At 35.1% G+C, this 13861-nt stretch overlaps 1 protein-coding gene across 1 annotated transcript in view; it reads left to right on the top strand.

Moving 5' to 3' along the window:
• The window catches only part of LOC106061528 (tubulin epsilon and delta complex protein 1-like), a 15176-nt gene extending 4235 nt beyond the window's left edge, over positions 1-10941 (top strand). The window contains exons 3-10 of the mRNA XM_056023508.1: positions 2447-2531; positions 3598-3806; positions 4063-4227; positions 5542-5640; positions 7410-7496; positions 7847-8038; positions 9007-9357; positions 10762-10941. Coding sequence (XP_055879483.1) covers positions 2447-2531; positions 3598-3806; positions 4063-4227; positions 5542-5640; positions 7410-7496; positions 7847-8038; positions 9007-9357; positions 10762-10926 — 1353 coding nt within the window. The 3' untranslated portion in view covers positions 10927-10941. The remainder of the gene's footprint in view (positions 1-2446; positions 2532-3597; positions 3807-4062; positions 4228-5541; positions 5641-7409; positions 7497-7846; positions 8039-9006; positions 9358-10761) is intronic.
• Positions 10942-13861: the final 2920 nt, after the last annotated feature.

The raw sequence follows: 13861 nt of genomic DNA on the forward strand, positions 1-13861 counted from the left end.
TTTAAAGAAACTAATGCAGAAAGAGTTTACAAAAAGTATATAAAAATTAAACACTTAACCCAAGTAAGCAGACAGCTGCAGAGTGAATACATAAACAATGTAATATCTAAAGACAACAACAAAAACCTATGGTCATACATTAAGTCTAAGAAAATGGAAACAACAGGCGTAGCGCCATTAAAAGATGAACATAACATAATACATAATGATAATGAAACTAAAGCAAACATTCTAAACAAATACTTTGCATCAGCATTCTCAGCCCCAGGAGACAAAGACATATTACTGAATTTGAACCAAGTAGACAACATAGAAGATATAGTAGTACAAGAAAATGGAATTCAAAAACTATTAGCCAACACAAACCAAATAAAGCTTCTGGACCTGATGGTATTCCAGCTAGATTACTCAAAGAACTAAGTAATGAGCTAGCCCCAGTGTTCAAAATACTCTTTCAGGCTTCACTTAACCAGGGCAGAGTACCAAAGGACTGGAAAGAAGCTAATGTCACCCCCCTATTTAAAAAAGGAGAAAAATCTGACCCAGGAAACTACAGACCAGTATCACTTACCAGCATCACATGCAAAATCCTAGAACACATAATATGTAGCAACATCATAAACCACTTAGACAAACATAATGTCCTCACACCATACCAACATGGCTTTAGGAAATATAGATCATGTGAAACACAACTAATAAGACTAATTGATGATTTTTCAAAAGGTTTAGATAATAGTGAACAAATAGATGCTATCTTACTAGATTTTTCTAAGGCTTTTGACAAAGTTCACCACCATAGTTTGCTTAAAAAATTAAAATATTTCGGCATTAATGGTCCACTGCATCAGTGGATTAAAGACTTTCTGATAGGGAGAGAACAAACTGTAATAATAAATGGCTCTAAATCAACACCGATAACAGTAAACTCAGGTGTACCTCAAGGAACAGTCTTGGGTCCACTACTATTTTTAATTTACATAAATGATTTACCAAATTGCATTAGTTCAGGAACAAAAGTCAGATTATTTGCAGACGATTGCATAATATATAGAACAATAAAAACAACACAAGACACAGATATTTTACAAAGAGAATTAGATGAATTACAGAAATGGGAATCACATTGGAGCATGTCTTTCCACCCAGAAAAATGTCAGTTGTTAAGAGTAACAAAAAAACTAAAACAAATTAATTCCACTTATCTTATTCATGGCAAACCAGTAACACAGACTAAAAACGCAAAATACCTAGGTGTTATAATAAATGAAAAACTGTCATGGAATCCACATATTGATGAAACTACAAAAAAATCAAACAAAGCATTAGGATTTATTAAAAGAAATTTCTATAAATCAAATAAGAACATAAAACTAAAATGTTATTTAACCTTGGTTAGGCCAATAATAGAATATGCATCCTCTGTTTGGGACCCCTCAACTCAAGAAAACATTAAGAAACTAGAACAGACACAAAATAGAGCAGTGCGATTCATAACAAACGAATATTCACATTTGACTAGAGTAACACCTTTAGTAAAATCACTAAATTTAGAAAGCCTTCAGGACAGAAGGCTCAAAAGTAAAGTAGCAATCATACATAAAACACTGAACCATAATCTTCAAATACAAAAACAAAATTTAATAAAATACTCTGAAAGACACAAAGATAAAGGCACATTCCTCGTCCCATATGCTAGGACAAATTTGTACAAATACTCCTTCTTCCCTAGTGCTATTAGAGCATGGAATGGGTTGCCTGAGCTAGCTAGGAAAACCAGTGACTTGGCAGAATTTAAGTCATTGGTTAATATGCATGACTAAATGCATGACGCGTAGGACGTAATCATCTTCTTTTTTGAAGTAACGTCTGTATTATATAAGATAAGAAGATAAGATAAGAAAGTAAAGGCTGTTGGTCGTTGTGATGACCACATGACACCCTGGTCGTTAGCTGTTGGTCAGAGAAATAGATGACTTTAGAATCATCTACCCTATAGATCGCAAGGTATGAAAGGGGAATTTACTTAACTTTTAAGTTAGATTGATAAGGTGTAATCTAGAGTTGTATTGAAGGTGATATTTTAAAGAATTATAGTAGACATGTAGAACAATTGATGATTTTAACTCTTTCTCTCCTAATTAACGACACCATCGTTGATTTTACCCCCATTAAATTAAATAAAGTTTTGGTTTTATAAACTTTTATTGTGTGTTATATAAAATAGAGCATGCATTCTTCTAGAATTCTAGACCAAATTTTGTAATGTTTTCTGTTTACAAACAAAAATGTTATTGAGGTTTAATTATAAAAGGGTAGAATGTACAAATGTGAAAAAGGAACAATTCTTCCAGAACATGGAAAATAATTACGGAAATAAAGAGTTAATAATGACAGAATGATTTTTTTTTTCCTTTGACCTGAACATTTTGTATTTATCTTGTAGACATCCTCAATGTGGAAACTTCTCTTTGATCTGATTACATTCTGCAAATCTGAAGACAACAAAATAACTCCACAGAATGCTAAAGGTTAGTTGAGCTGTTAACTTGTGGTGTTCAGGGGAAAGATGATTTCATCCTACCCAATAACACATCTTTTGTAAAAATAAAGGTCTGGCATAGGGAAAACATAGATAAGCATCCAGTTTTTATGTGAAATAATTTTAAATTATTGTGCTCTATCATTTAGCAATCGAACTTGGTCCATTTTCTGTCACCTCCTATCTTAAATTTGTCTTCTTTGTTTGACCTTCTACTTTCCAATAGGTCAATTTTTTTTAACTTTACATGAAATGTAATTATTTTTTTGAAAGGCTATTTGTTTTGTGAAAAAAAAAAGGTGGCTTGATAAAACTAGCTGTTAAACTGCACTGTTAAACTGTCTTAAACTGCACTTAGTATTCTAATAGTATTTTTTGTTCAATTGCTTACCTATATGTTCATAGCATTGGTAACATTGATATTTAATGTTGTTGTTTTTTTTAAGCCACAGTCAAATTTGTATTCATATTTTCAAAACCACTTTCAATCTATGTAATATTAAAGTTATGCGTAACAGAACTATTTGTTATTGATATACCACCATGGCAATCGTTACACATATTCTAACATAAATATATATTGCAAGCTAGGCTAGACTGAAGAACTTAACTTCTCCATTCTGCTTTGTGCTCCCATTGCCCCCTCATTTAAGCACACACTTGAGTAAATACTGTGAATATTTTATTTCTTACATTACCATTAAGAATTCAATCTTTATTTGGCTCAAATGGATGGTGAAAGTAACATTGTTAAAGATAAAAGTCAAGTTTCCCTTTCACATCTTTTTTATCTATAGGAATGATGATGTCAATGTCATCTATGTATATGGCCAATGTTTAATGAAGGTGACATTTGGCCAGCACAATGGCTTTACTTTCCCCAACTAATGTCAGGTACCCATTAGAGTAGGATGGACAAAGGGGCATCCTAAAAATCCCCTAACTCAATCCAAAAGATTTTCCAACCTGAGACCCTTCAGTTCTGAGGCCAAGCCCTTTACCACTCAGCCGCATGCCCCCATTGTGACATTGTTATGTATTTTATCTTCTGCCAGATGAAGTTCTCTATGTGAAAACAGAGCTTCAAAAGTTTGGGTATCTGAGCTGCCGACTGTCAGTGTTGCCGCCTGACATGTCTTCTGGGAGCCGAGAATTGCTGCTAGCTTTGGGCTGGCTGCTCCATCAACAAAAAGTGTTTGATAAAATCATGTCACGTAGATCTGATCCACTCCACCAGCCGCTGAGAAATTTTGTTAAACTTAATGTAAGTTTTATATAAATTATGAATTGTGTTAATTGTTTGTTCTGGGTTGTCTGTATACATTATATTTATCTAGGTTTTAAATGTATATTCATATTTTGGGTATTTAAACATTCACACCATATACTGTAATATAAAACAACATAGTTTAGATTTTAAGCATGTATATTTTTATCACATTCTGTGTTGTTGTTGTTGTTTGTTTCAATATAGATGATAGAATCTCGTTAAATGCCTAAACATATTTTGTTGTCTTAAGGTTGACAGCCCTGAGCCACTCAACACCAATGCCTTGGGTGATGCTATATTCAAATTACCACCAAGGGACGCAATCCAACAGCAACTCATGCTCTGTAATAAACTACACTTGGCCTGCAGGAGACTGCACTCTTTCAGCCAAGAGCTAAGATGTCTAACTCATAAAGTGAGTTGTTTCCCTTTACTTGTCAGAAAGATAAATATAATTGGTTATGAAATGAATAACTTATTTATAGTAAAATCTAATTACATATGTCCTGGTCTGTCTGTGCTTTCAAGCTGTGTCTTAACGTTGAAACACATTCCATACAAAAATTATTTTTAAAACATAACCTGTTAAATATATTGCAAAGCAAAGAGTTTTTAGTCTCTTCTAGAATTTTTCAAGGGACCTAATCTATGTTAAAAATATAAGTAAGCAGATGGATGGTCCTTATAAAGAATATGTTCCTAGCCTGTTTGTTTCTCCGTTGCATGCGAAAAAGACGATCATAAAGATTTGGGTCAAAAGGATTGTTATTCAGATAAGAGAGTTACAGTTGACTGACTTAGGACCAATGCTTGCAATTTTGTACTGTATTTTTTAATTTGAACTAACCAAAAATTACCTGTCCTGAAACCAAATTTGATTTCCAGTGACTGTTACAATGGATACCCCGACAAAATAGCGCAAACAAAGTAGCACAGAAAAAATATATTTCAGTCATTTTGAAAGAACTACTTTAGATATCGTAAAATATGAATAGAGCCAATTTTTTTTTGTGGTTTCTTTTGTTTTACTGTTATCATTATTCTTCAGTCATTTGCAGGATATCTTAAAACATAAATATGCAAACAGTAAGCAAAAATTATAATAAGATAAAATGAAAAATTTTTTAAATATATCATTTATTTAAATTCCAAAAATGTACTTTGAAAACAGTCAAAGATACATGTCAGATTTATACACACACACACACACACAAATTTTCACAAAGTTAAATTGTAGGAAATATCACGAAGAAATTCCAATACTGCTTGAAAGGGGTCACCACATTTCAAAATCCTATTTTTAGCAAGTTATTCATTTTAAACATTGGTGAAAAAGAGGAATGATATAAAATGTAAAGTACTCTCGTTCTCTGCAAATATAGCATACTTTCATATCTATCAATATTTAAATAGATAGAGACATCTACAAAAATGCTGCCCAAGACATTAAATTACTAATAATTCAGTACTTTTATACACATTATATTTAAGTCTGCACTATTTTGTCGGGAAATTTCGCGCTATTTATTCGGGGTATTTAGTCGGTCATCGTTACAATGTCACCCATCATTATAATGTCAGTGTCACTTTTACTGAAACCCCGTATTGCTACTCACTTTGTCAGTTGTCAGTCATTCTGTTATGTTAAAGACAGTCATGTTGTTAATGACACTGTCTCCTTTACTGTCAATTTTTTTACTCACCTAGATAGTCCAAATGCCTTCCACAGATCCATCAATATACTCAAGGTGTGAGTCTTCAGACAGAGTTGAATCATTTGACTCCTTTAGAAGTTTATTTGCTGAGACACCCAGAGAGTTTAAAGCAGGTGTGAAATATTTGTTTTGTTTAATTTTAAAGTTTCACTTTTTTTATTTTGTAAATTTTTTGTTCTTTGACTGTTGAGTTTACAGTGGGACAAATCTAATTACATGGAATATTAAAATGGTAGATTATTTGTTTTTTTTTTACTTTAAAATAACATAAGGAAATCTGGCTGGCTATGTGCTCTGTGCCTTATAATTTTGATGCTTTGTTTGGGTATGACGCCAGCTTAATGCTGTACCTATAAGCAACAATAGTTTCTGCTTTGAAACAATTCTTTATGTAACATATGCAATGTCTGTCTGTCGCATATTACGTCTCAAAGAGATTTTCTTTTCCCTTTACAACTTCTCATGTGACTTAAGAGGCCAATCATGGATACACAGGTTGGGCGTCTGTAATCACCAGACGCCTCAGCATTTTCAACCTTCTTTCTACTTCTGGTGTGTATACCATCCGCAAACCAGGACTCCTCCTTAAAGCCTGCTCTTCATGTAAAAGTTAAACAAAAAAATTCCCTTTTCTAACCTTGCAATCTATAGGTCATCTGTTTCTGTGGCTCATGGCCAGCACAATGACAAACAGCCTTTACTTTTTCTTAACTAATATCAGGTACACAATAGAGCTGGGTGAGGCGCCCTAAAATCCTGAAATTAATAATCTCAGTCTTCACCAGGATTCAATCCTGGGAATCCAGGTTCAGAAGCCAAGTGCTTTACCACTCAGCCATCATGCCTCCCACTCTTGATGTGGAAACAACAGTAAAGTATGATATATTTGAAGATTATCTTGATCTAAACAGCACAATTAATGATCGTGGTTGCCGAGGATTTAGAAGTTGCTAGTTGATAAGATGATCATCTAGAAGTTGCCAGTTGATAAGAGGATCATCTAGAAGTTACCAGTTGATTAGAGGATCATCTAGAAGTTACTCGTCGATAAGACGATCTAAGTATGTTATTATTATAATCAATGAAGAAACTTCTCTTCGACAAATACAAATACTTTAATTCAAAACTTGGAAAAGCTATTCACAATAGTTACAATGATATACTGTGATTGAATAAAACATAAAAATGTATATTTCTACTAGAATAAATCTTATCTTATCTTATATAATACAGACGTTACTTCAAAAAAGAAGAAGAAGATCTACACAATAATATGATCGTTTCATCTTTCTTTGAGTTCCGACACGAGACTTTAGTTACATCTTCTCTCTAACACGTTCCGCTCGACACTGGCGGTAATATCTCCAAGCTTCTAGATCTTTGGGCGTTACCACGTGACTAACATCTCTTTGTCACTTGGTTAATCAATTGACCAATAAAATACAGCTTAACGTACAATAGCTAACATTTCTAACCAATCACATTTATTCTAATAAAAGGTTTCTCTAGACTTGTATTTTCCCGAGCTAGCTGAAATGTTGCCGGCAGACCTTGGGCTAAATATAGACAAAGCGTACGTGACAATAAACTTGAATTTGTGTTGTATAAAAAGAGCATGCATTCTCCTATAATTCTATGCCAGAAAAAAATTTAATTGAAGTTTAATCATAACAGGGTAGCATGTACAAATGTGAAAAATGAACAATTCTGTCAGAACGTGGAAAATAATTACGTAGATAAAGAGTCAAATAATATGAATAAGAGATTAGGATGTTGGTTTATAAAGATCCTCTTAGGGCTGATCATGATTTTTTTGTTCTTTTAGCACTTCAATAATTAGTAGCAGACTGTGCAAAACTATAGCTTAAATTTTATTTTTTAGATGATGTTTGAGCTGGAGAAAGACAACCTTGAACTTGAAAATTTATTCAGCTGGAAGGCCACTGAACATGTATTTTGGGAATGGATGGTCAGTCTTTGAAAAAAATGCCTTTTTATTTTATCAAAATATATTTATTTTTTTAGAATAGAATTAACATTATGTTAAATAAAGGTATGATTTGAAAGTGTTTTAAAGTATGTTTTATAGGTATGCATTAGTTTCACCAAGCAAATAGTGTAATTGACCTATATAATGGTTATTTTAAATCTGCATGAGAAGTTCATCCCCTGAAATTTGAGTGAAATTGGACTTTATCTCCTTCTTTAGGCTTATGTTTTAAGTTATTTGATAGATGGTTATTTATTTCACTTCAAAAGAAAGTTATAAACGTATAAAAATATATAGAAATAAATAAAAACATTTAATTGTGTCTACAGCAAAGTGTTTTGAATCTTCACATTCAAGAGAGTGCTACCATAGATAAGAAAATCTCTAGAACAGAAGAGGTTCACTTGTCCTTGCCTACAAATATTGCAAAGGAAATAGTTTCAATAAGATCTTCAGTGAGGGAGTTTATTTTTCATCATGAGTCTGAGATTGAACGTCTGGACCAGCTTTTACTGGAAAAGGTTGATACTGATTAGAACTTATCATATTTTAATAATCTCTTATACTAATAGATTCTTTTATAGACAAGGTTGATACTGATTAGAACTTATCATACATATTTTAATCATCTGGTGGGCATGGACTAGAGACCATCTCAGTTATTTTACCCACATACATTTGAGACCAAAAGAAAATCTGCTGCTGAGGACAGGCGTAGACCAGCAGGCTATTGTTATGCTTGGTCTGGATGTGGCAAAATATGTAGGTCTAGCTGGGGCTGCGTAGCCACAGGGAATACTGCATTCCTCATTAATCTTCAGACTTGAAGACAAGCCTTATTATTAGATGTGATATTTTTCTAATTACCTGAAGATTTATGTTTAAACATGTATGAGAAGAAAAAAAGACTAGTTGAGCTTTCCTTAAACTTAGAATGAAAACATTTTTATTGGCATGTATAATAAAATATATTTTGATAAAGTATTAAGGATCAGGGGGTGGGTGGTAAAGTACTTGGCTTCCAAACCAGGGTGTCGCAGGTTCAAATCCTGTTGAAGACTGGGTTTAATTTCAGAATCTTTAAGGCACCTCTGTGTTTACCCAGCTTTAATGGGTGCCTGACATTAGTTGGGGGGAAGTAAAGGCGGTTGGTCATTGTGCTGGCCACATGACACCCTCGTTAACTGTCTCCCCATTATACCACATGGTCTGAATGGGGGGGGGGGGACTATTAATGATCAGTAAGTTATTGACCAGTGAATTAATGACCACTAACTTAATGACCCAGTGAGTTAAAAATGCAGCTAAATGTGAACTGTAAAAGAAAGTTCTACAGCATTGTTAGTGACTCTTCAGGCTATGAGCTGGCCAGGAAAACCAGTGACTTGGCAGAATTTAAGTCATTGGTTAATATGCATGACTGAATGCATGACGCGTAGGACCTAATCATCTTCTTTTTTGAAGTAACGTCTGTATTATATAAGATAAGATAATAAAGTGCACATTTTCCTACCGTAGAAATGATCATAAACTGGCTTTTCTGTCGTGTTGGGACTTCAATATATTGATTTCATTTCAGAAAATCGCACCAAGTGAAATTCACGTCCTGGCCTCCCAAGTGGATTCTGAATTAACCCAGTTAGCAGGACGGCTGCGTCACTGCGGAAGAGGCTGGGATTTCACCAGCGATGACATGTCATCCAGTGATGGTACTGTTACATCCATCGAGCCGTCTAGTGCAGCTCTTTCTGATGGTTTTTCTAAAAAGTCCCGTCCTAAGTTTACTCCCCAGTCTGAGAAAGGAATCAAAGCTGTGAAACTAGAAAGTTTGCAACAGGAGGTAAGGATATGTGTATGAATACATATAAAGTAAAGTGGGCTGTATATATGCATATAAAGTAAAGTGGGCTGCATGTATGCGTATAAAGTAAAGTGGACTGCATGTATGCGTATAAAGTAAAGTGGGCTGCATGTATGCGTGTAAAGTAAAGTGGGCTGCATGTATGCGTATAAAGTAAAGTGGGCTGTATGTATGCATATAAAATAAAGTGGGCTGCATGTATGCATATAAAGTAAAGTGGGCTGTATGTTTGCTTTTAAAATAAAGTGGGCTGTATGTTTGCTTTTAAAATAAAGTGGGCTGTATGTATGCATATAAAATAAAAGTAGGCTTTATGAATGTAAATAAAGGAAAGTGGGCTGTATATATGCATATAAAGTAAAGTGGGCTGCATGTATGCATATAAAGGAAAGTGGGCTGTATGTATGCATATAAAATAAAGTGGGCTGTATGTTTGCTTTTAAAATAAAGTGGGCTTTATGTATGCATATAAAATAAAAGTGGGCTTTATGAATGTATATAAAGGAAAGTGGGCTGTATATATGCATATAAAGTAAAGTGGGCTGCATGTATGCGTATAAAGTAAAGTGGGCTGTATGTATGCGTATAAAGTAAAGTGGGCTGTATGTATGTGTATAAAGTAAAGTGGGCTGTATGTATGTATATAAATTAAAATGGGCTGTTTGTATGCATATAAAGTAAAGTGGGCTATATGTATTCATATAAAGTAATGTTGGACATAATCATCTTCTCTTTTGAAGTAACTTTTGAAATAATTATAATTTTTTTCAGTGTAAATATTTGTATTACAATTTGTGCATTGCAGTTTACACCAAACAATTTGTAAGATTAAAATGGGTGTGTGTGTGTATGCATTAAAAAAATTGTTTTGCAATTCATTTTTTTTTAATAACCATACACAAATCCCTGCCATAGACTAAAAAAAAAACAGTGATGGCTGGCTGGAAGAAATCCTCCTTTCCCTGTATCAAAATTTAACTTTATAGATGAAGAGTATAAAAGTCTTATAAGACTTCCCCATTAGAAGTAGGAGTTAAAATCTACCCAGAGTCAGACATTAGAGCAATCATAAGTCACATCAGTTGCCCGGAGAGGGGGGAACTGCTGTAACAATGCCCAGGCTTTCATCTCACTTAAAAAAGTGTGCGGGATTAACCATAGTCGTTCTACGACTGAAGGAAGCCTACATTCAAAGTCAGTTGCCTGCTTTTCAAAGACATTCCTTATCTTGTTAGTTGTAGATGTTAAAATAAACAAACTACACAATTTTGTTGTGTAAATAGAATGATCAAAGAGACATTTAAACCTCTGGTCTATTCAAACATAAACAAAGTCCTCACTCCATTACTGCATCTAATCTGTCAACAATGGTCTCTTCATCAGGTGACAAAAGAGAGACAGCTCTTGGAGCAGCGGATCAAACAATTAGAAACTCAACTAAAACAACTTCAGTTGGACACTCTAGCCAAGTTACAGACATGTTTGGTCACTGACCCTAATATTATATGTATACAACCTAGAGGTTTGAAACAATTATTAAACAACTAAATTATATCACATTGAGTTGCCAGAGTGATTCTTTTAATCTTCATTTGATTTCTTTTTTTCATTAGATTTCTTTTTTTTCATTAGATTTCTTTTTTTCATTTGATAGTTGTATAGAATTAAAAGCAACAAAGGAACAACTGGCGGATGTCAGGTGGCGGCGCACTTCTAAGGGTCTGACAAGGCGTGGAAGCACGACCATGTCCAGACTTAGGATTGGCCACACCCACATCACGCACTCCTTTGTGCTGAAGAGAGAGGAGCCCCCACTTTGTGAGTACTGTGACTCTCGTCTCACCGTGAAACCTATCCTCATTGATTGCCCCAGATACCAGGATATTAGGGGGGAATTTTTTAGAGTGCACAAGTTAAAAACACTGTTCGATGATATCGACCCTGGGAAGGTATTGGGTTTTGTCCGGGATGTGGGGTTGTCTGCGAAGGCTAGATTTGTGAAATTGTGAATATATAATATTTACAGAAGATTTTTATAAAATTATCAAATTTTTACAAATTTTTACTACCTTTACTATTTTAACAGTGAATGGACCTTGGTTTTAATGACTTGACTATATAAAATTTAGCTGTTGTGGTATGAAGGGAGAGTAACCCTTTAGGGATTACGGGCATGACATGGCCTAAATTGTGCCGTGCCGATGTGCCAAAAACACAAACCCAAAGGAACAACTAGACAGCCCAATACTTGGAACTTGAGTAATCATCTCCTCTTCTTAGCAGGATATAAAGAGAGGTCGGTCCATTCTTTTATGTTGTCCAGCCATATACCCAGAAAAACACAAAGATAAAGGCATATTTCTCGTTCCATATGCTAGAACAAATTTGTACAAAGGCTCCTTCTTCCCTAGTGCTATTAGAGCATGGAATGGGTTGCCTGAGCCAGACAGGAAAACCAGTGACTTGGCAGAATTTAAGTCATTGGTTAATATGCATGACGCATAGGAGGTAATCATCTTCTTTTTTGAAGTAACATCTGCATTATATAAGATAAGATACGATAGTTCAAACCTTTAAAAGATTATGTCAAAAGGTCTTCAGCTTTGTCATTGAAATAATTATTAGTCTGTCCTCGTAGGACACGACTTTTGACACTTTGCCCAAAATACATCACTCCACTCTATCAGTCAACTGCATCAGCCTATGAACCTAAAGTAGTTCACTGCATCAGCACAGCGGCCCCGAGTTCGAATCCTGCATACTGTCATCCCCTGATGTCCTGCAAGCGGTTTCGGTCTAAGACGAATGAAAGTTGTAAAACATAAACCTCTAAACCATAACTAACACGAACAAAAACAATATAAATCAACACTTTATTCAAATGAATGGAATGGTCTGCCTCCAGGAAAAACAATGATTTGCACAGCTGTTATCTCACAACATTAACTTAACTCTTTCTCTCCTAATTAACGATAACATTGACCACATTAAATTAAATAAATTTTTGGTTTTATAAACTATTATTTGTGTTGTATAAAAAGAGCATTCATTTTCCTATAATTCTATACCAAAAGTAACGCTTTGTGATTACAAACAAAAATGTTATTGAAGTTGGATCATAATAGGGTAGAATGCAGAAATGTGAAGAATGTGGACAATTAATTGCGGAGATAAAGAGTTAATGACCTTGTTGACACTTCTGATAAACTTATCATGGAATAATAATCTTTTTTACGTCTGTATTTAAATAGATAGATCTTGAATAGACTGTATTTTATAACACTGCATTCCTCATTCATCTGTCGGACTTGAAAACAAAGGCACATTCCTCGTCCCATATGCTAGGACAAATTTGTACAAATACTCCTTCCTCCCTAGTGCTATTAGAGCATGGAATGGGTTGCCTGAGCTAGCCAGGAAAACCAGTGACTTGGCAGAATTTAAGTCATTGGTTAATATGCATGACTAAATGCATGACGCGTAGGACGTAATCATCTTCTTTTTTGAAGTAACGTCTGTATTATATAAGATAAGAAGATAACAAGCCTTATATATATATTGTAATAAACCCGGTGGTGGCACAGATGGGGGTAGTGGTGTATTAGTAGTCAGCCGACGCAAATCGCCCCAGGCCAGCGCTAGACGAGCGGTCAACCGTGACGAGCTACGACGGTAAGCCGAGTGTCAACATGACGGTTCGTGAGTAGAGCTCAGGAACGTCACGAGGGATGTAGTCATCTGACCACCCAGAATGGTCGAGCGACGTTCTGTCCGGTTCTAGAAGGCCATTAGGGACCCTATATAAAGAGCGAAGATGTCGTAGTCAAGACGATTCACGACAGCCCGGTTCAATAAAGTACGGTCGACTACAACACAGTTCAGCGGTGTGGTTCTGTACGGAGCATTACGACGGTTCAGTGCGGAGTACTATCAAGTACAGTCAAGACGACCGGCATCTTGATCTTGGTCTGTGATCGAGTCCGACACAACGAGCTTAGTGTGCGAAGTCAGTCCTGAACTGTTGAACCCAGTGCAAGCCCGGAACGAGACGGAGAGGCCAGTGCAAGAGTTGATACGTCGGTACGGTGTTGGAGGAATAATTGTACAGCCTGTGTTACGTGTTTGCCAATTGTTCAGTTTTCGCTGTAATTTATTGGACATTAAACTGTTACGTTACTTTGGAGCCCTGAGTTGTCAAGTTCTTTAAGCTGGTGGTGTATGGTGCAGTTTGCAGAGAGCCTGGATACTGAGATTCGTAACAATATATATATAGCTATGTCCCGCATAGAAATCAAAAACCGTTTGACCAATCTTGATAAAATTTGGCATGAATGTTTCTTGGATCACGGCGGAGGCCGTAGTGTATGTTTAATGTCCCACCCACAACCGAAAGGCCCTAAAATTAAAATGAATAAATAAGAACAAAAATGTATCTCTGCTGAAATTCAAAATTTTGTCACAAATTGGGTAAACCTATTTTCAC

This window comes from Biomphalaria glabrata, chromosome 3 (genome assembly GCF_947242115.1).
Source record: "Biomphalaria glabrata chromosome 3, xgBioGlab47.1, whole genome shotgun sequence".
Taxonomy (NCBI): Eukaryota; Metazoa; Mollusca; class Gastropoda; family Planorbidae; genus Biomphalaria; species Biomphalaria glabrata.